This window comes from Aspergillus glaucus, assembly GCF_001890805.1.
Source record: "Aspergillus glaucus CBS 516.65 unplaced genomic scaffold ASPGLscaffold_2, whole genome shotgun sequence".
In the NCBI taxonomy this organism is placed as follows: Eukaryota; Fungi; Ascomycota; class Eurotiomycetes; order Eurotiales; family Aspergillaceae; genus Aspergillus; species Aspergillus glaucus.
The window spans coordinates 666225-686040 of record NW_019170454.1 but is presented as its reverse complement, the minus strand read 5'-3'; the positions used below and the strand labels follow the sequence as shown (position 1 = coordinate 686040).

Here is a 19816-nt window from a genome sequence, read left to right as displayed (position 1 = left end):
GCCATGAATACAGCAAAACTACTTCGTACGTAGTAGTCCTTTGATACTAATGTCCAACCATCCTAGAGCACGTCCACCCAATCAAGGCAGAATGAAAAATTGGCAGAAAAGCAAGCATTGGCCCTATGGCAAATGGTAGTGACAACAATCGGGGAGTAGTTGCTGTTGTTTATGCAGTGAGATTACTTACCTGGCAGAGAAAGAGGGGTCATGTACGTGTTCAATCTCTCTACTATTCCAGGTTCAATACTTAAAAGGCTCATTTCTCTCACTCTCCCTACACTGCGAAGCAAGTATTGCGTTGTGATCTTTCTGTTTTCGCCTGTCTGGAGTCCAGTTTCAACTCTTTAATGAGGAATATTTCAGACTAGTGAACCTTGAAGCCACAGCTCCCTTAAAACATCACTTATATCTCACCTCATGGCCTCCCTTCCATCCACTGTCCAGCTTGATGCTTGTACCCTGTGTACATCACAAGCTCACCCGCGTCAACAATGTCCACATAAACGTCTAGCCCAGTCACCACCCGAAGGGCTATTACACAACGGACCATTCTACCGCATTTACGACGACCTCTCCCAGAGTCGGTATTCACGAGAGAACGGCTTTCTCTGCCGCGATGAGAACATCTATTGGCTTCGCCCGGAACTACGATTCCCTCGAGACCTGGTGAAGAAGCACCTGGATTGGACAAATAGGGAACCGACATCCTATATATCTATTTCTGGCTCTCTTGAGAAGGCCCTCGGGGAGTGTGAGAGGCGGTTGGCAAGTCCTGTGTTGGGACGGTTTGTTTCCCGGGGTCAGGTACGAGTGTCGGTTGTTGAAGGGCTGGAAAAGTTGCGGAGAGAAGGGGTGTTTCTTACTTCGCTTGTGGAGTTGCGCAGGACTGGTGTATTGGGACACTATGATGATTATGCTTACGGGGATGAATGGCTGGTACTGGATCATATTCCGGCTTCGTGTGTTCTGGCAGATGGCACGGCGGAGCAGTTCATTGGGAATTATCGTCGGGCGTAGAGAATTTGACATTATTGAATGCTTCATCACTCTAATTCTCTGGAGGTAGCATAGAAACAGAAAACGCCATCTAAATCCGCCAACGCCATCGCCAATACAATCCCAAGTAACCCGGAATAAATCATCACAGATCTTCGCTCTCGTCTCTGAACACCCTCCGCATTATCGTGACGATCAATGCGATGAGGACACCGATGATGGCGCGGTCTAGCCAGGGGCTGTCTTGCGCTGCTGTCGCTGTCGTGGTTGTTGTTGACGTTGGCACGGGTTGGGATTGAAATTGAAGTTGGGTTTGGGGTCGAGGTTGGGGCTGAGGTTGGTGTTGAGACACGGAAGAGAGTATTGGTTGCTGCTGCTGCTGCTGCTGCTGCTGCTGCAGTTGTGGTTGCGGTTGATGCTGGGATTCTCTAGATGACTCTCGTGGTTCCTCCGGCACAGGTTCTGGTGCTGGTTCTGCTACCGGTGCACTGGTCGACTGCGCAGCATCACCTTCCTGAACCTCCTGTTGCTTTTCCTGCTGCTTCTGCTCTTCACCCTCCCCAGACCCAGACGCATCCCCATCACCACCACCCTGACCACTTTCTTCATCAACAACCCCCCTCTCCCTACAAACCTCCTCCCTCCACTCCCTCAAAACCTCCTCATTGCTCCTTCCCCCATTACACCCCTCAATCCCACACCTCCACCCGCGACTTTCCCGCGCCAACTCCTGTCTCCCAGCATCCCCCATCTCCAAACCCCCAACCTGCCCTTTCGCATCAACATCCATATAACTCCGAATCGCCAATAATGCCGTCCTTACCCCCCACGCCGGCTGCCAACTCTCCTCATGGTGCCCCGAGATACTCAAGCAGATCTCGCGGTTGACTTCGAAGCGGCCCGTGGGTGTGAGGAAGCGGAAACTAGGGGGGCGGAGGGGGTAGGTTGGTGGGAAGGTTATGCGGCCGTGGTAGATTCCTGTGCTGAAGGGGGATGGGGGTGGTGGGCCGGTTAGGGTGAAGTGCCAGTCGTGGAGGGAGGTGTCGGATATGGGGCCGGCGGTGAAATGGGGGGAGGGGTTTTTTTGGAGGTCCGTTGTTTCTTTTAGGAGGCGGCGGGTTGAGGAGGACATTTTTCCTTTTTTTTTTTTGTCTTATTTTGAGTATGAAAGTGGTAGTTGTTTAGAGGAGAAGGTTGAGTCGAGGTGGTGTCGGAGTAGATAAGGCCAAGTCGCGGTTGCGGATGACGTTTTTGGAAGTGAGATGGAAGTGAGACAAAAGTACAGCCAACAATACTCCATGCTATGCATAAATAGGTATCAAAACATACAAAATGAAATTAAATAAAAACATCATTCCCAATCCCGCCATTCATCAGACGCACTATTACTCTGCCGATACCGCTTCGGCGTACTCTTCGGCGGCCGCCCCGGATACCGTGTACCTCCACCAAGCACATTATTGCTATCCCGATTCAGCAGATGATGATCCTCCTCCTCAATGTCATCATCATAATCGCTATCCCCCGGTCTCGGGCGCGGCGACAGAGGAGCCAGAGTCTTCATCGACACCCCCGTAGCAGGCCGTTCAGGCTCTTCTGGCATTGTTCCACTTCCACCCAGCCAGCTCTGGCTGTTGTTCATGTTCCGCAGATACAGATCCCGTTGGTATTTTTGTTGCTCAACCTGGTCTTGTTCGCGCTGTTGGCGGATTCCGTCGCGGGCTTCGAGGAATCTAGGGCTTGGTTCCCAGTGCCAGCCATCGCCGGTGGTGTTGCACACTGGCACGGCCCAGAAAAGAGGTCGGTCGCCGAAGAGATGGAGGAGGTTTCGCCGCCAGCCTAGGTCAAACGCTCTTGGTACTTTCTGGCTGTCCTCTTCGTTCAAGTATTCCTGGTAGCGGTCGTTTTCGCGCTGTCGTTCGAGGTCGGCGTAGGAACGGGTTAGTGCTTGCTGCGCAGGCGAGAGGTTATCCATCGGGACCCCAGTAGAGCCGGAATAAATCGACGGGTCTGGCGTCTGTTCCTCTCCCTCCTCAGGTCGGGTAACGCCCGGAATTGCATTCGCATGCGCATCAAGGATTTGGTGCCCGTAGTCCTGTAGACGATGACCAAGACCCTCAGGACCAAATCCAGACTCATGGCTATGGTTGTTCGGACTAGCACCCAGTACATGCTCGTACCGATGACGATCCAGTGCCTTCCGCAGAGGAGACACATACCGCGTCTTCTCCAGACATTCAATAGTCGTCATACCCCGAACCGCCAAACTAATATGCCACCCCGTGAACCCCGTCAACACAAGCCCAATCACACCACCCAGAATCGCCAGCAAAATCACATTCACCGGCAAAATAGCCTCCATATTCTGCGTATCCCCAAAAACCTCCGACCAAGTCCACGCCACCGCAACCGCGAAATCCACCCAACAAAACAACGACGTATAGATCAAAAACAGCAAAAACGCCTTGTAATTATGCAACCCAACACAAGTCGCCAACCACGGACAATGGTGGTCCATTTTCAAAACGCACCGCTTGCACGTGGAGCAGTGATGCGCGCGGTCCGGCTTCGGGGTCTGGCATTTCTTGCAGAATCGCGATGAGCCCGTCGAACTAACCGTGTACGCCGTATACTCGGGGAGTTCGGTGACAGGCAAGGCACTGTATTCATATCGTCCGCGCGAATTGCTCGTCAGGGTCGTTCCGGGGTTTGTGAATACGGCAACCGAATACGATGCGTTAAGGCAGATGTAGAGGAGGATTCCGAGAAGCGAAGTCGGCACGTCTACAACAAGCAACACAGCGTTAGCATACTCATCACCCTGCCACTTATCACGAGATCAACAAAACTCACCAATCCAGCGATTCGACGACGGCCTAAACCCAATACTAGCCTCGACATAAACTGCCCACGTCGTCAAACTATACACAAACGCCAACGGAAACGACGACAGCGCCGCACAGCAGTACCGTTCACATCGCAGCGCCCAGGCTTTAGGTCGGCGTTTGGGCAGCGAAGGGGACGATGGCGGAGACCCGGCTAGTGTCGCCATCGTGGAAGAGTAGGAAAAGGGATGATCGGATGGCTTATGATAAGAGACGAATGGCGAGCTGGATTACGGAATAGATTAAACGTGGATCGTGGGCATCGCGACGGGGGAGAGTTGCATTTGCGGCGGAGACGTGTTGGGCAACGGGACGGAAGTGAACGTTTCGGGTGTATTGTGGGATGTTCGGATGGGGGCTGGTTGAGACGTGAAAGGTGCCGTTATTGAGGCCGCGTGGTATCTCAAATGGATAAAAACAACTACAAAACGAGGCAACCGCGAAACGAACAAAGAGGATTGGCAAAGATGAAGCCGGAGTTAAGCACCGCATGTCGATAGGGCTGTGCAGGCGGGCCTGTACCGTCATTACGTGCACCGCCTGGCGATCATCGCTGCAACCTGTAAAATACGGTAAGTGTTACAGAAATAGCACAGCACAGCCACTGGTTACTAAGCCTTCTATACAAGTAGAACTAGCACTCTTTCTGGCAAGAATAGATAGACAGTAAATATGGAGAGTAGATGTGTGTAGTATATAGATAGAGAACAATAATGGGATATCTCAAAAATCCACCACTGATATCTCATTCAACGCCGCCAAAATGCCATATCTCGACTCATAGCATCAAAATGTGCAAAGATTTCATCATGAGAAACTGTCCAAATCCACAGGTTGCAAAAGCAAAAGGCATGAAATATAGAAGAAAGCGTCTAGGTGCTCTTCGTAGTCTCCTGTAAATCAAACTGGTCTTGTTTACACCAGTTTTTGACCGGCTATAAGAAACGAGTTAGTAACAGTCCAGACTAAATATATATGGATAGAAGATACTTACCAGACAACTCAGCCGGTAGCACCAGTCGCAATTCGACGTAGGGTACTTGTAAAAGTTGATAATCAACAAGATGAACCCAACTAGCACCGCAACCAGAGCACCAGCTCGCACCAACCACCATGCCCACCATAGCGGCTTGCGGCCTTTGAAGAAGTTGACCGGATTCATCGAAGAGTGCTGGTCATTTAAACCCCGACGACCTTTGAAATAGTCCACGAAGCTGGGACCAGGGGTGGTGGCCTTGTTGTCGTCTGGAGCAGCTCCCGCACCACCGCTCATAGCGACATACGGGTTGCGGGCCAGACCGATACGTTCGCGGAGGGCATTGGGGGATCTCATGACGCAGAGTCCAAGAGCAAGACCCATGATGAAACCTCCAATGTGGGAGAAGTTGTCCAATCCGGGAAGCAGTCCCAGGACGAAAGAGATACCCACACCCAGGATCATGATGACCAGTTCGACGAATGGTGATGGGCGTTCTTTCCAGCTGTACAGCAGATCCAAGATGAACAAAGCCAAAATACCGAAGAGAGCGCCAGAGCAACCGGTCGAAACGTTGGCTTGACCCGCGTAGTTTCCACCCAGCACAAAACCAAAGATACCACTAGCAATGTAGACCAGGCCATACCGCCACCAACCGATGATGCGCTCCATGTCCACTCCCATTGTCAATTGCACAATCATGTTGAACCCGATGTGGACGAATCCTCCGTGCAGGAACATGGGAATAATAAATCGGTACCATTGGTCGGGCTCTGGCTTATCGTCGAGAGACCCTCCAGGAACGGGGTTTGGAACTCCGTTAAAACCGCACACCTGAGACAATGAGCACTGGTTGCTGGAGTCCATTGAATTGGTGACTGTGCTGTTGGGGCAATTCCAAGTGATAGTCTGGCTGGAATTCTGCACATTGGCGATGTTCTTCATGCATGGTGCGTACCGCGCTCCCATGTAGATCTGGACATACGGCGATGGACCGATCATCGGGTTAAATGAGGGTTTGGTTTCGATGGGCGATCCTGTGAATTGGGCTATACATCGCCGATTAGTTCAGTACAACTCATGGGTTGATTCCAGTCGCACATACCATTCTTTACCAACTCCACGATAAACACCACAATCTGAATTATTGTCAAGAGATAGGTCACCCATGGCAGCGTCTTCCTAAAGAACCCCTTCTTCTTCTTCCTCTTCCCTTCCGGATCGATTGGTACTTCCATCATCTCAGGCGATAGGGGGTAATGGGTGGGTTGTCGCATCCACTCCGGCGGCGGGCCATTCGCATAATGACCTTGTTCATGTTCATTCAGCGGGATATTCTCAGAATAGTAATCTTGTTCATTTGTTCGTGCAGCTGCCGGGTATGCGCTGGGATCTGAAGCCAGCGTCTGATGACTATGCTCGGGGTGCCGGAGATCGCTATCGGAGGTCTCGAAAGGGGACACATGGGAGGCATGTGAGGCCGGGGTTGCTGCTTGTCGTCTGAAGGAGTCGTGGTCTGCGGATAAATCATCGTATCTGGGAGGATTCCCGTAGTAATTTGTGTTGTAGTATTCGTTGCCTGCCATTGTGATGGGCTGCCCGAAGCGACAGGGGTAACTTTTTTTTTTTCGCTGTCTGTTTGTGCTCCGTCGGTCGATGGGGAGAGGATGGTAAACCGGAGAAGGACCAGATGCTGTGTTATTTCTTCAAGATGGTTTCGACAGTGATTGAATGGTATATCTCGATTGCAAAAGTACTGCTGTTAGTCGATGCAGGCAATAATGGCCCACGTTCGGTCGCAGGAGAGAAGATGAAACTAGTGACGGTCTCCCTAGAATTTGGATCCGACCAAGGATCGTTCAGGAACACCGCCTGAACCGAGGGAAAAAACCGAAAATATCTGATTCTCAACCAAAGGAGAGAAAGAGAGAATGTGATGGTCAGAATAAGTAACAACAAGTCATACAGCAACGAAGAAAAACAACGTGGTTGGACTCTGTAAATGTTGCTGACTGATGGTCGGTTTATTTTTGGCGCTGCGCACGCGGCTCTTGCGCGTTTTGGAGAATGCAAAACAATAATATAGGGCAGATAATAGCCACGATGGCATCCACTGGGCAGCAATCTGGCTGTCTTAGCCGCTGCTCTCCACACCGTACTTTGCTGTGTTTTAGCGGCCGCCAGTGTGGCAGTCCCTCTAGTTCGCATACAGACCAGATCAAAAAGAGCAACACAGCCGATGTACTTATGAGCCTAAGGATTACAGGATGCTACTAATACGAAAAGGATGAGTCTTCTGGATAGCCATGCCATTAAGTATTACAGTTAACAACTTGATCTTGACATGTTCCATCCGGCGAACAGTCGCCCTGTACAGCTGGTAGTATGCGGGCATTAAGCATCAATCGAAACAAGACAAGAGAGAAAAGGCGACAGAAAATGATACACAAGATCTCTGTCCGGTCTGTACCCAAAAAACCCCCCCCCCCTCAAGCAAAAGTATCTTGAATATCTTGAAAAGAAAAAAAAAAAAAAAAGGTCACAACATGAGTCCCGTATGCATGCCCATGCTGCAATTAAAATGAAAATAAAGTCCTTTCTCGTTCAGTTCATTATATTTGTGAGCGACATGGCGTCGCTAGTAAGCGTCATGGAAGCACCAAAATCGAAATCCAACGCCGTATAAAATCCGTATCGAGCATCGAATGACAGTCTGACAATGTGTTAGTTTTGTCATCTCAGAGACGATAGAATTGGCCTTGCGCGCCAGGTCTGAGCTCATAGTTCGCGTACAAAAAATTATCAGATGCAGCCCGACAGCTAGTGGTTAAGATGTCGGGCTCGAAAACGCCGGCGATGTGGCACCAGTACGTGTATCGAGAATGCCCAGAACGGCCCCCATCTCCTCGCCGCTGTGGCCTGTCAACAACCACACGAGACGACTGAGCTTGTTGTAGAGCAATGCAGGGAAGTAGAGGAGTAATGCCCAGAGAAGAAGAGTCATGAACACCATGACAAAGGTGTTGGCGGCCAGTTTCTCGCCGGGGGTCAGGACGTAGATCCCGAAAGTCACCTCGTACCGGTAATATTCCAGGTGGATGCGATCGACGGCACGGCCCAACATGCATCGATGGGGCTGCGATATGGAAGGTGTGTTAATAGTAGTCGACATGGTCGAGGAGTATTTATTGATCAGTTCGTCGACGGCAGCCGGGGCGTGGGAGGAGATATGCGTAGAGGTCGAGGGGGTATAGATGGACTGCATTTCGGTGGTGGCCATTTTCCCCTCGATATTTACGGTCCTTTCCTTCCTTCTCTTTCCTTTTTGACCTCGTTTTTTGGCCTTCCTTCTCTTTCTGTCTTCGTTTCCGGCTGTCAAGGTCGCGGTTTCCCCTGAGCCGGACAATACGAGGGTCGCTGGGAAGTCGCGCTGGAACGAGTATGACAACTGGTGGTTTACGGCAGATGCTCCGGGGACTCGTTAACTGAAATCAACCGTCGTCAAAGCTGACTTCTGGTTTCCCCTGTATTTCTCAACCAGAAGACTTGCGCAGGCTTATCGGATGGTGAACGACAACAGCAAGGGAGCGAGATCGCATTAAAAAGAGGACAAAGGAAAAATGAAGATCGCTGAATTGGAGAAAATGCGAAGGAACTAGGAAATTAAAGCAAAAAAGCTGTACAGAATGCGCTCAGAATGCAGGGCTAGTAGGAAAAGAGAGAAAATTGAAGGGGAAAAGGGGAAAGCATGAAAAAAAGGAACTTCGGCACTGCGCGGACGGAGGCTGGCCAGACAAGGCACCATCGCATCGGCACTTAACCGATACTTGCAGAAAAACAAGTTCTATCCAGAGGGTATTGCGATCATGGTACTGTCATTTTGAATCCGAGATTGATATTCATACTACTGATTGATATCGATATGCCAACGGCCGCTGAATGGAGTATGTATCAACAAGGCTGACCGTGGTCGAGTCTTGAATCATGTTTTTCCCGTACTGCGGAAGGGCTCCCGGCAGACACCACAACATGTACGTATCTTTATGGTTGATCCATGGTCTGGATAAGGATATATCCATACATAAGGCTGAGACTGGCTATGATGTGGTTGTGATACTCGTTCTGGTCATGTGACTCCGGTATCAATCTCCATATCATCAATTGACTATTCAATCAACATATGTACTGGAATTCCTAGACAAATTGAAGGCCCTTTCCATTCTGATGCTTATCCCTCACCAGCAGAGGAGCAGCTGTACACATGGCAGATTTATGCAACTCTCTTTCCTAATCTTATGCATGTACATAACTAAGCGCGAGAAAGAAGCACAGCCAACTGATGAACCTTGAAGGATTGATGTGCTGCTATTGCTCTAACTTATTGTGACACCATCTCGTTCGATTGCAGGAATAGTCCTTTGCAACAACGTCTGCGCGGCCAAAATGAATGAGAAAATCAGCTCCAGTAGCCCAGTGTGTGTGTTTTTCTTCGATCAAAACCTAACGTACTAACCCTCTGAAAGCCTTCAAAATGGGATATTGTTGACAAACTCTCCTACATTCTCCTGTTTACTGTGAGCGTACGATTTAGTCCCTCGATGGGACACCAGCCTCCCCCAATTGTCTCGCGAGATGAGATCCAGAATGCGAGACTTATGTCCTTACAACATGGGCGGCTGCAAAATCCCAGAGATTAGCCCGTCAACCATATTGAAAGTCGGGTATACGGCTCACATGGGAAAAGCGGAAGCTCTCTGCCTTATCAGAAAAAGAATATCGGTCCCTCTTCCTCAAATCTTCAATGCCTACATGATTGAAGATATTGGATTCATTTTGATGGAAAAAGTTCCAGGGATTCCCCTTGAAAAATGCTGGGAAGATTTACCAAGAGATGCCAAGAGATCTATAGTCCAGTAACTCCAAGGCTTCATACAGGAGTGGCACAAAATTGAAGGGCCATGTTTCGGATCTATTGACGGTGGTCCATGCAAAGATGTCTTCTTCAAACATTCATGGGATCCGGAGCCCCGTCAGTATGGACCCTTTTTGACAAGAAAGGAGTTCAACCAAGGAAGGGGTGGTGCAGGCTCTCTGTAACTCCAGACCCAACGGGAAACTCACCAAGAAGGATGAACCTCTGGTAGAGAAAATTCTTGCCTTGGGGAAATCTGGCGAGAGTGAAAGAAAGGTGTTCACGCATGGTGATCTGCACCAAAGCAACATTATGGTGGACGAGAATGTCATAACTGGAGTCATTGACTGGGGTGCAGCTGGCTACAGTATAATGGCAAGAGAATACTTTGGCTTACGGTGGCAGGCTTTGGGTCTAGAGTGGAGAGATCTCATTTCTACCATAGTCGAAGCTGACAAGTATGGTTTTTGGGCTGAGGTTAATCAATCAATGGGGGAATATACTGGCTTCTGATTTCTATATGTATACCCAGGGGTATAGAACATTAGCATATCTACTCCGTACACTGTAGGTACAATAATGGGCATTCTCGTTCTTTTATGGAGTATCTGGCGATCGATGATGTCATGTCATGTGCACGCGTGGCCCGTCCCGCATCGAGGCTGTGAGGCTCTCTACCTCTTGTCCCTCTCCCCTGACCTGCATCTCCCCCAGTTTTCTTTCCAATCGAATTCTCATATCCTAGAGGGATTATATCATCGCCATGACCGACAATGAAGACCCTCTTATCGCGGCCCTGCCACCGGCCACCGACTATCTCACCTATCTCACCATTCTCGAGTACCAACTGACCCCCGCTCGCCTACCCACCCTCCATAAACTTCTCCAAGATGAGACTTTGACCACGAATATCGGCTGGGATTTGGTGCAGCTGCTCCTGCCCATGCTGCCACAATCCTCCGAATGTCTGCAAGATATCGCTCGCCTGGGAAATCCGAGAGAAGTCATCCTGCGCGTTTCAGATGCCTTGATGAAACTACAGCCTGATGATGAGGACGAAGAGGAAGACAATGAGGATACTGGGGATGGAAGCAGCGCACAGGAAACACAGGAGACAGCTGAAGGTTTTCCACGGCATATCTTGAAGTTCAACTGTCTTATGGCCATGCTATCGGTACTCCATCGTCGCATCCAGACCAAGTCCCCGAGCCGGTTCATCGCTACGTCCCTTCAGGCAGCGCTGGAAGCATATACCCTGATGCCAACGAACGAGACCACAATCGCGCTTCTGGAGTTCTTTAGAGATGTCGCTCCCTCAAAGAGGCCCGCGCCCCCGCCGAGAGCAGCTAGCGAATCCAGCATTTTGCGAGTTTCAGAGGCCTCTGCACCCGATCCCGAAGCTGAAGTACAATCGTCTGCACCTTCGAGCAACAACGAACCCATACTTGTCAGGAAGTTTTTGCAATTTGGTCTCATTGAAGTGCTCAAGTCATACCTCTTGAGTTTCTCAAGTCCTATGGATCCAGGCATGTCATGGGCCATTAGGTTGCAAGAAAAGCTACGTCCGAACTTGCATATACCGGGGAGAGAGTCGCAAACAGACGTTTACGCTTCAACCAAGCATCTCAAAGAAAGAGATCTGATCATGGCGAAGATTACTGTAGGTTCCACGCTTACCGTTTGTCCCTTTTGAAATCCCCTGCTCACTTTACAGGCTCTGTCTCGAGACTTTGGTTTAGATGACAAGCAACTCCTTTCGATTGTTTCGCAGCCGTCCGACAGCCATCCTCCGCCGCTAGACTTTGAAGAACCACCTAAGAACCCCGAAGATATCCCGCTCGAGAGACACGGTTCCTTGTTGCTGTTGGCTGCACGGGCTGCGGTGGCAGAGCTATATTCGTCAGGACAGGTCACACCAATTGTGGTCTTCCCTGATTTGGCCCAATTGTTCTCGAACTTCGTGGGAGGTTTCAGGACTCCAGATGAAGTGGCTTTCGGGCAACCTCAGCCACTTCTGGACTCCCTACTGACATTGACGGTGTTCTCCATGGAGAATGCTATTGGCGAGCCGTCTAGCGAAGCGGAGTTCAGCAACTTTGTTCTGGAACTCACGGCCTGTACAGCGCGCCAGAACTATAGCACATTACGGCGGATACCATCCACCATCATCCATAGCCATCCGTCCGAAGTAACCCGTTTTAAATTGATCCGCAAAGTCTTGGAAGATGATACCCTCCAAACCGCCAAAGAAAGCGCTATCGGATGGCTCAAAGACGAGATCCTGGCCACCGGAGAAAAGACTCCCGAATCCAGCATCTTCCAAAACTCACACTACTTCTCTGTCCTCTTCCCCCTCCTCTTCAACTCCACCCGCCTTTTCCTCGACGTCACTTCCGAAATCGTCGCGTCATGGATCAAATTTTCCCAAACCCTCACACCCTCCATCCACGCCGCCTTAAGCCTCTACTACATCCTCGTCTCCTCCCAGAAACTCCGCGAACGTCTCCAACTCGAAAAGACATATATCTACTTCCGCAATCGCGTCCGCGAACCTCTCAAATCTCTCTGCCACGCCTTCGAGGCCGATTTGACCGACCAAGGCGGCGAGGGACGCATCCAGGCTGCTGTGGGAGAGGATATGGTTGAAGTCGGGATGGCTCGTTCCGTGGGAGTTGTGTCACATACGCTGGAGCAAGTTGAGGATGCGGTGGGTGATGCGTTTGTGCTTTCTGATAAGGAATTGCAGGAGCCGAGCGCGGATGATATTGCGAGGGTTGATGCTATTCGGAAGGAGACTGCGTCGTAAATAGTGGAATCTTGTACATATGAGTTTACTGAGATACCGTGTTTGTTTGGTTAATGGTACTGGTTATTCTTACATGGCTGGAACGGATATTATACTAGGTCGCTTCCTACAGAGTACATCCTGCTACCTAGCAGGATATATTCACGAGAACAGGAAGGAGAGGTAAACGGGATGTTATTTGAACAGATATAAATAACAGCAAGATAAACCCCCAATCCAACAACCACACGCGCCAGAGCCGAGACTCCCTAGAGTACAAAAAAGGATAACTGCCCAGCAGTCTTTTTTTTTTTTTTTTTCTTTTTCTGTAGTTGTTCCCGGACGTGGTTCGCACCACGGTCAACTCAACTCAACGCCACTCCGTTCTATCCAATATTGTATCCATGATTGTGGTTGTCGAGCTGACCAGGTAACTGGGTCAGAGTATCATGGGTTATTAGCGGGAGCGTAGAAACGTAAAACGGAGCCGAATCAGCCCGGGAGTCGTGTATATAAAGCGTCTCATCATCAAAAAGGAAAATGCGGGCCATGGTGCGAGATCTCCGTATCCGGCGTATGATTCTTGTCAGGTCGTAGGATTCATCGAGCCACGTAGGTCCAGCTTGGTAGGGCGCGTTTACATGATAACGCAGCCACCACCGGGGGAAGCTATACGTATTATTAACATCTTGTCTTGTCCATAGGGAAAGCGAGTGTGGGGAGGAGGGGAGACTCACCCTTAACAACGGCAGGGTTCTTAGCAATGGTCATGGGAGACATTCTGATAGTGGAGTGGATTGGTTAAGCGTGGAGCTTGAGATGTAGTAGAGTAGTGGAGTATTTTGTAGTAGAGGATTGAGTGCGTGGATGGAGAGAGAAGGAAGTTGAGTTGGAGGGAGTCGAGGGGGTTTTATATCGAGTCGAGCATGTAGAGGAATGGTCGAAATGGTATTTTCTCATTCTAGAGGAAGAATCGAATGGAGGACAATAGTAAGAGGTCCTCGATTGAATATCTGCAGATTAACCTTATAGAAAGAACATTTCGTTTGTAGCATGCAGAGACAATCTGGAGTGACCATACTCGGTTAGTATACAACAATATGAATATGCAGGTATGAATGCGTTGATATTGTTCTTGGCATGCAAGTGGGTCACTTTGCTTGAGTACCCTAGACCTTGGATCGTCGGTGCTTGACAAAAGGTTTTCTTCAGAAGCTGTTAAAAGCCGAGAATAATAGCGTTAACTGTGGCCTAAATACTGGAACATTCCAACTTTGGACTATATGGCGCGTAAGTACGATACAACCCATCTACTATCCTTTTGTTTCTGCAGATATTTCTGCATCTAGAACAATTAACCTATAGTCTGTGATTGAAAAGATCGGCACGCCAATCGCCTGCTGTCAGCCGCTTGGTATTGTTCTCGAGAACAATATCTTACCCCATGCGGAAGTTCCGGGGGAAAAAAAAAAAACAAAAAACAAAAAACAAAACAAAGTAAAAACAATGTCCAAATACTCGACGTAAATTATCAAAATGTCAAATATACATATACATCAAAATCAAGTTATGCAAAATCAAGTATAGATCGGCTCCGTCACCTCGTTAAGCGTCAATCCCTCCTTCGCAACATCCTCCTGAATCAAAAACATCAACGGCATCTCAACCAATGTTCCCTTCACCTGGCTTAGTAGCTCCTTAACCTGCTTCACGCCCTCAGGACCAGGAGGGAAGTTGTCCCGCACCACATGTCCATACCTGTACCTAGCTGGCGCGGCATCCTTTGCTTCTCCATAGGCCTGCTTATCCGCCTTGTGGAAGTAGTACCCGTAGAACTCCTTGTAAGTAGCCCAGTCGCGAACCGAATCGTCGGGAACGGAATGGAAGACCTTTCGGAAGGCTTCGGTGTTGGTACGTGCGCGGGTGTTCCAGACGCTGTGGAGAGGATCGGCCAATGGATCGGCGACGAGTTGGCTTTCGGGTGAGTCCAAGTCGGCGTCGTTGGGGACACCGACTGGCTCGTAGTTGGCGTCTGGACGTTGGGGGTCTTGGGGTGGGAGGAGGCCAAGGTGCTTGCGGAATAGCTGTCGGCGCAGAGATGCTGCGAAGCGGCTCGCAGTCCAGGGTTTGCCGTTCATCGTGGATGAGATTGGTGTGTAGTCTTCGATGATCACTGCAATCTCTGAGTCGTGATCACCCAACTGGGACCGGTCGTTAATGTTTGCAGATCCGCAAATGGCAATTCTGTCATCGGCAATCATAACCTACTCCTATTAGTCTGGTCCAAGGAAAGAAGGGGAAAGGGGACATACCTTGGAGTGAACATATAGCTCCTCAGTAACAAACGCATCAATTTCAGCTTCAGCAGGACCATCCCACGGCACCTTGCGAAGATCCTCTCCATTCAGCATATAGCATGAGCTTACGCTATCCCACTGACCAGACGATGACTTGCCAGAAACTTGTTGGGCAGCATTCTGATATTGCTGGAACGGAGCTGACGGGTCAAACGCACTCCGAGGAGCACCCGGGCCATAGCCACCTTGTCCACCAGTTTTCACGTCCTGCTCTTTCCGCGCCTCTTCGTAATTAACACCACTTCTCTGCTCAGCGTCCGCCAACGGACCACTGAGGTTGATGCGGTCGTAGTTACGGAGGTTGTAGAAGCGAATATATTCCATAGGGTTGTACCCTTCCTTGGCAATCAGCTCCATGATGCTGTTTCCACCTCGGTTGATGGAGTTGTACTGGAACTCCATAATGGCACGAGTGCCCAAGGTAGATTCATCGCTCAAGTCTCCAGCAAAGCAGGGCACGCACGGAATTACAACGATAATCTTGTACTTCTGGCCCGCACGAGCCGCACGCAAGATACGCTCCACGATCGCAGCACCGATCTTGTTCTTGACGGGCTTCTGAGAGTCGCTTGTAGCGGTGATAAAGAACTGGTTCTCAATGTAAACACAGTGCTCACTGTTGCGGATGATGGCCGAATAGGCATCGGCAATCGAGTGCTCCGTGTCGCTACCGTGACTCCATTTGGAACAGCTGCGCACAATCTGGCAAGACATGTTGCCCCGCGCCTGCGCCTGCGGTCGTCCAAGTGTGGTGAGACGGTCCTGGTATTGATGGATCTGGCCGGCCAATTGACCACGGAAATTGTTGCTATACTGCATCAGATCATCCTTCTTGAAACGACGAGGAAGAGCGAAGCCTCTGTCAAGATCACCACCACCGCGGATACCTTCGTGGTCCTCAACATAACGTGTCTGGTATTGAGAACCTTCCTGAGTCGGTGGAGGCGGGAAGTAGGGTGCTTGGCCTTGCTGACCCTGCTGCTGACCCTGCTGGCTCTGTTGAGTTTGGGGCTGGTTGGGTTTATTCGGGGGAGCGCCAGGAGGCGGTGGTGGGAACGACTGTCCAGTGTATGTGTATTGCTGTTGAGTACTCTGGGGTTCGTATGCCTGGTAGCCCGGCGGCGGCGATTGATGGCTTGGGGCGGGACTGCCCGAATTTTGAGGCGGGGGAGTGTTTGAAGCACCGTCTGGTCGATATGGTTTATATTCCGTAGGCTGCTGCTGCTGCCATTGTGGTTTCTCTTGGGGCACTTGCGGTTGCTGCTGTGGCTGTTGAGGCTGCGCCTGTTGTTGCCATCCGGGCGATGCTTGCAGCTCTGCCAGTTGTGGCTGCTGCTGAGGCTGCTGTGGTGAAGGTTGTTGTTGCTGCGCCTGCTGCCATTGTGGCTGGGCTTGCTGTTGTGGCTGCTGGGATGGCTGCTGGGGCTGTGGTGACTGCGGTTGCTGCCATTGTGGGGCTTGCTGCTGTGGCTGCTGGGATAGCTGCTGCGGTTGAGGGGACTGTAGTTGCTGCGGCTGTGCTTGCTGCCATTGCGGTTGAGCTTGCTGCTGTGGCTGTTGGGATGGCTGCTGGGGTTTTGGTGACTGCGGTTGCTGCCATTGTGGAGCTTGCTGCTGCGGCTGCTGGGATGGCTGCTGCGGCTGAGGTGACTGTGGCTGCTGTTGCTGTTGCCCAGCCCCAGGCTGCTGCTCATTGCCGGGTTGCTGAGACTGGCTACCCTGACTGACAGCCGAGCTCGGGCGTCCAAACAACGCCAGTCGCGAGTACCTCTGCTCCTTACGAACTTCATACTTCGCATCATAGATAAAGTTCCACCGCTCCACGAAATGCCTTCGCAGGTCCTCGACAACCTGTCCGTGCAAGCTCAGAGCCACATCAGACCACCCCATGCGAGAGGCAGACTTCCGATCCAACTGGTTCTGCTCCCAGTGCGAGACGTCCTGGAAGTCGAGGACTCGGGCGTTGTTGTAGTCCTGGCCAGGGAAGACGATCTCGTTCAGGTCTGTGGGATGGACGTCGGAGAGGCTGTGTTGGTTGGTGTCCCAGCGTCCGAAGCACAGGTCCAGGCCTCCCATGAATGCCACTCGGCCGTCGATCAAGCAAAGCTTCTCGTGGTGTGCCCAGTAGAGAATGACATCATCGTTCATGCCGTATATGCCCTTGATTGCCTCCCCGGGCATCTTGGCCAGTGAAGAAGCATCGAGAGAGAAATGTTGGAGGGACGAAGTTATGGAAGCAGTGAGTTCTTGGGCGTCAGGAAGGTGGTCGGGATGGCGGAAAACTGCGATGTTGGGGTGGAGGTCTTCCAGATGGTGCTTTGTGTGGGAGGAGGACACTAGTGAGCGACATTAGCCATTGCGTGCTGTTCTCTGGTGTTGTGACCGGAGATCATACAAGTCAAAGCCTGGGTCACCTCCTTGTAGACGATGATATTCACCCGCACTCCACGCTGAGCGGCAGCTTGAAGCATCCGATCGAGTCGATACTGTTCGTTCTTCGCGGGAGGACGTCGTAGGTACAATTCTGGAGAAAGCCACCCTAGTCGTAGTTAGCTTACTTCGTATATCCGCCAACCGTGCAATGAGACGGAACCCACAATCCAAAATCCAAACCGACTCCTTCGCATTCTCCAACGCCTTGGAGACAGCATAGAAGTAGCTGCACCCATCAACATACCACTTCACATCATTCCCCTGTCTCGCTGGAGCAAAACTTCCAAACCGATAATCCGTATCCGGGTTCTGCTGTCCATATTCCGCATACGCCTGTGGATCGAGTGCGGTTCCGATACGCTGGGCAAAGTCACCACCGAAATCTGCCACGGTGCCTTGGAGCTTTCCCAGCAGACCGGAAACTTTATCCTGCTTCGGGGGCTTTCCTTGGGACTGAGGATTTTGGTACGGGGGATTGGGGGGTTGACTCTGGTTCGGTTGTTGCTGAGCCGCGGATAAGATAAAGTGTTAGCGGGGTTCTTCTTAGGTGTCTTCTCGGGACTTCAGCAACGTACCCCAGGGTTATAACTCTGCTGTTGGTTACTTCCTGCCTGCTGGCCCTGAGCCGGAGAACCCTGATGGCTTTTGTATGTTGACTTCAGCTTCTTAAAGGTATCTCCGACTAGGCCTCTGGCGCTCTCGCTTGCCCCGCTTCGAGAACCGTCCTGCGAGTAGTAATGGCCATAGGCCAGGTGGTCCTCTCGCTGCGACATGGCGTTGTAGAGGTAAGAATAATGTAGAATTGGTACGCAGTGTATTTGTTTCGATAAAATTAACGAGAGGAGGAGGGGAGATCCATCGGAAGATCAGATGCCTTATATAGAGGGGTACTCGTATGCCCTGTTGGTGCCCCGCTCGGACAGGCTGCCACGTTCCGTTCTGGGTGGTCTCATGGTGGCTGAAATCAGTCAATCAGAGACAGTTATATCAATAGTACTCCGTAGTCCCGGATGCTAAGGAATATGGAGGGGATGTCTGTGGCTGTGCTCATTAGACTTCCTCTTTGGGTATGGTCCAGCCAAACCGTCAATATATATCAAGAAATAACACCTATGCATGTCTATATAACGCCGATACATCCCACTGTCTCAATAAACATCAAAGTCGGCCCGTCCGTATCCGTGACTACGGGAGATCTGCCATGAAGCGGAGGCTGAGGTATTACTAGCACATACCTGCCACGCTCATCAAACACTATCAAAGACTTGCATACATCTTATTCTACTCGGGGATATCTTTCAATTGGGGTTTTTGACCTTGTCATCCCGTCACTGGAACTTGTTTCTTGTCGAAACCAGATGACTCGTACATATCTTTCCTGACTGTAGTGGTCATAGTGCTGGAGGTACTCCGTATTGCCCTGTGTTTTGTCAAGAAAATTCATTCCACATTGAAATAGTTGCCATGAGAAGAGCGAGTGTCTCTGTCCTTGGAGAAACTCGGCCCAAGAATGCCCCAGGGTCCTTCCGTTAGGCGTATAGAAGGTTGTATTTTAACTGAATACATCCGAAATGGGTCTAGTAGTACATGGGCCATGATGATTCAGAGTAGAGCGGGATTAAAATGAGTGGTGGCTGAAAACTCAGTAAAGATTAAGCTATGCATATCTCAGTTCAGCTGGTGTGTTGTCACTGCAGAATTGCCACAGAAATGCATACTCTACACCCATAACCCCCACTATCATCTAACACTAGTCTCAACAGGTCATTCAGCTGAAAACTATATGCCCCACCAGTCTTCTAAAACCCAGATCACTGTGGATCTGCTTGCCACCATTCCAACTTACTCTCTGATTGACGGATGGCACGTATTTCCATGGCCAACATTATTTGTGGGAATGTGAACATAAGGCAACTGGCAAAGACTCGGGGATAGCTAGGGAGTGAAATATCACGGGATGCCCTGATGTTCCGATGATTGCTTGCAGGGCATATTCTACTATTCTGATCAATACACCTGCCTGATACAAAGTTGTGCATATGCTCTCATATCCACATACAATACTGATCAAGGAGGCAATCATCAACCCACACACTGTTGTGGACGATGTACCAGAACAGCTTATCTCTTCTGGCTGCAAATGCAATTCACTGGCCCAAATCTAGTGCACTCGCCATCGTTTCTCTCCGTAGAAAACCGGTTTCTCAGAAACTCCCCAGTCAACATAAAAGGAGAACAAAGTCCCCCTCTCAGACCAGCAACTCTGAAACAAAATCCATATTTGACAAGCAGATACCAATCCAATTGAATATTGTTTCCATTCCCTTTTAGCAATGACTCTCTCATATCCTGAAGGCGAAGTCTTCTTCAGCCACAAAGGTCTGAATTCGTCTAACTCCTCGTACCAAGCCGACAGCCCCCAGCACTTCTATAGCCATCTCATGATCGAGTATGTCTGGAACGTCGAAG

General features: G+C 50.3%; 8 protein-coding genes across 8 annotated transcripts; 4 read left to right on the top strand and 4 right to left on the bottom strand.

Annotated features, from left to right (window-relative positions):
* The first annotated feature begins 41 nt into the window (after positions 1-41).
* ASPGLDRAFT_711258 (uncharacterized protein) lies at positions 42-1248 on the top strand. Its single transcript, XM_022549537.1, has 2 exons — positions 42-212; positions 367-1248. Exon 2 carries the CDS (start codon positions 421-423, stop codon positions 1018-1020), a length of 600 nt encoding a protein of 199 aa, XP_022405160.1. The 5' UTR covers positions 42-212; positions 367-420; the 3' UTR covers positions 1021-1248.
* On the bottom strand, positions 1145-2131 carry ASPGLDRAFT_117126 (ubiquitin-conjugating enzyme E2; the record flags this gene model as incomplete). The annotated part of the gene is made up of 2 exons (XM_022539841.1): positions 1145-1519; positions 1613-2131. 2 exons carry the CDS (start codon positions 2129-2131, stop codon positions 1145-1147), a joined length of 894 nt encoding a protein of 297 aa, XP_022405159.1.
* Positions 2132-2350: 219 nt separating this feature from the next.
* ASPGLDRAFT_63356 (uncharacterized protein) lies at positions 2351-6137 on the bottom strand (the record flags this gene model as incomplete). Its single annotated transcript, XM_022548647.1, has 3 exons — positions 2351-3783; positions 4875-5909; positions 5966-6137. 3 exons carry the CDS (start codon positions 6135-6137, stop codon positions 2351-2353), a joined length of 2640 nt encoding a protein of 879 aa, XP_022405158.1.
* A 1264-nt stretch (positions 6138-7401) lies between these two features.
* ASPGLDRAFT_711102 (serine palmitoyltransferase small subunit family protein) lies at positions 7402-8510 on the bottom strand. Its single transcript, XM_022549536.1, has 4 exons — positions 8330-8510; positions 7654-8207; positions 7490-7573; positions 7402-7430 (listed from the first exon to the last, which is right to left on the bottom strand). Exon 2 carries the CDS (start codon positions 8138-8140, stop codon positions 7688-7690), a length of 453 nt encoding a protein of 150 aa, XP_022405157.1. The 5' UTR covers positions 8141-8207; positions 8330-8510; the 3' UTR covers positions 7402-7430; positions 7490-7573; positions 7654-7687.
* Positions 8511-9540: 1030 nt separating this feature from the next.
* Positions 9541-9948, top strand: ASPGLDRAFT_42052 (uncharacterized protein). The gene has a single exon (XM_022545538.1). It carries the CDS (start codon positions 9595-9597, stop codon positions 9775-9777), a length of 183 nt encoding a protein of 60 aa, XP_022405156.1. The 5' UTR covers positions 9541-9594; the 3' UTR covers positions 9778-9948.
* ASPGLDRAFT_42051 (uncharacterized protein) lies at positions 9941-10294 on the top strand. Its single transcript, XM_022545537.1, has one exon. The coding sequence runs from the start codon at positions 10085-10087 to the stop codon at positions 10283-10285; it is 201 nt and encodes a 66-aa protein (XP_022405155.1). The 5' UTR covers positions 9941-10084; the 3' UTR covers positions 10286-10294.
* A 241-nt stretch (positions 10295-10535) lies between these two features.
* ASPGLDRAFT_117526 (uncharacterized protein) lies at positions 10536-12578 on the top strand (the record flags this gene model as incomplete). The annotated part of the gene is made up of 2 exons (XM_022539876.1): positions 10536-11432; positions 11487-12578. The coding sequence occupies 2 exons, from the start codon at positions 10536-10538 to the stop codon at positions 12576-12578; spliced, it is 1989 nt and encodes a 662-aa protein (XP_022405154.1).
* Positions 12579-14003: 1425 nt separating this feature from the next.
* Positions 14004-18168, bottom strand: pld2 (putative phospholipase D (PLD)). The gene is made up of 5 exons (XM_022545536.1): positions 17923-18168; positions 17512-17851; positions 17310-17453; positions 14870-17250; positions 14004-14821 (listed from the first exon to the last, which is right to left on the bottom strand). The coding sequence occupies exons 1-5, from the start codon at positions 18118-18120 to the stop codon at positions 14135-14137; spliced, it is 3750 nt and encodes a 1249-aa protein (XP_022405153.1). The 5' UTR covers positions 18121-18168; the 3' UTR covers positions 14004-14134.
* Between the last annotated feature and the right edge of the window lie 1648 nt (positions 18169-19816).

Coding starts and splice junctions, on each gene's coding strand:
- ASPGLDRAFT_42051 (XM_022545537.1), top strand. CDS start 10,085: ATGGTGGACGAGAATGTCATAACTGGAGTCATTGACTGGGGTGCAGCT.
- ASPGLDRAFT_711102 (XM_022549536.1), bottom strand. CDS start 8,140: ATGGCCACCACCGAAATGCAGTCCATCTATACCCCCTCGACCTCTACG.
- ASPGLDRAFT_42052 (XM_022545538.1), top strand. CDS start 9,595: ATGGGAAAAGCGGAAGCTCTCTGCCTTATCAGAAAAAGAATATCGGTC.
- ASPGLDRAFT_711258 (XM_022549537.1), top strand. CDS start 421: ATGGCCTCCCTTCCATCCACTGTCCAGCTTGATGCTTGTACCCTGTGT.
- pld2 (XM_022545536.1), bottom strand. CDS start 18,120: ATGTCGCAGCGAGAGGACCACCTGGCCTATGGCCATTACTACTCGCAG. Junction 17,852..17,922: donor AGCAGAGTTATAACCCTGGG/GTACGTTGCTGA, acceptor TCCGCGGCTCAG/CAACAACCGAACCAGAGTCA. Junction 17,454..17,511: donor GTCGGTTTGGATTTTGGATT/GTGGGTTCCGTC, acceptor AACTACGACTAG/GGTGGCTTTCTCCAGAATTG.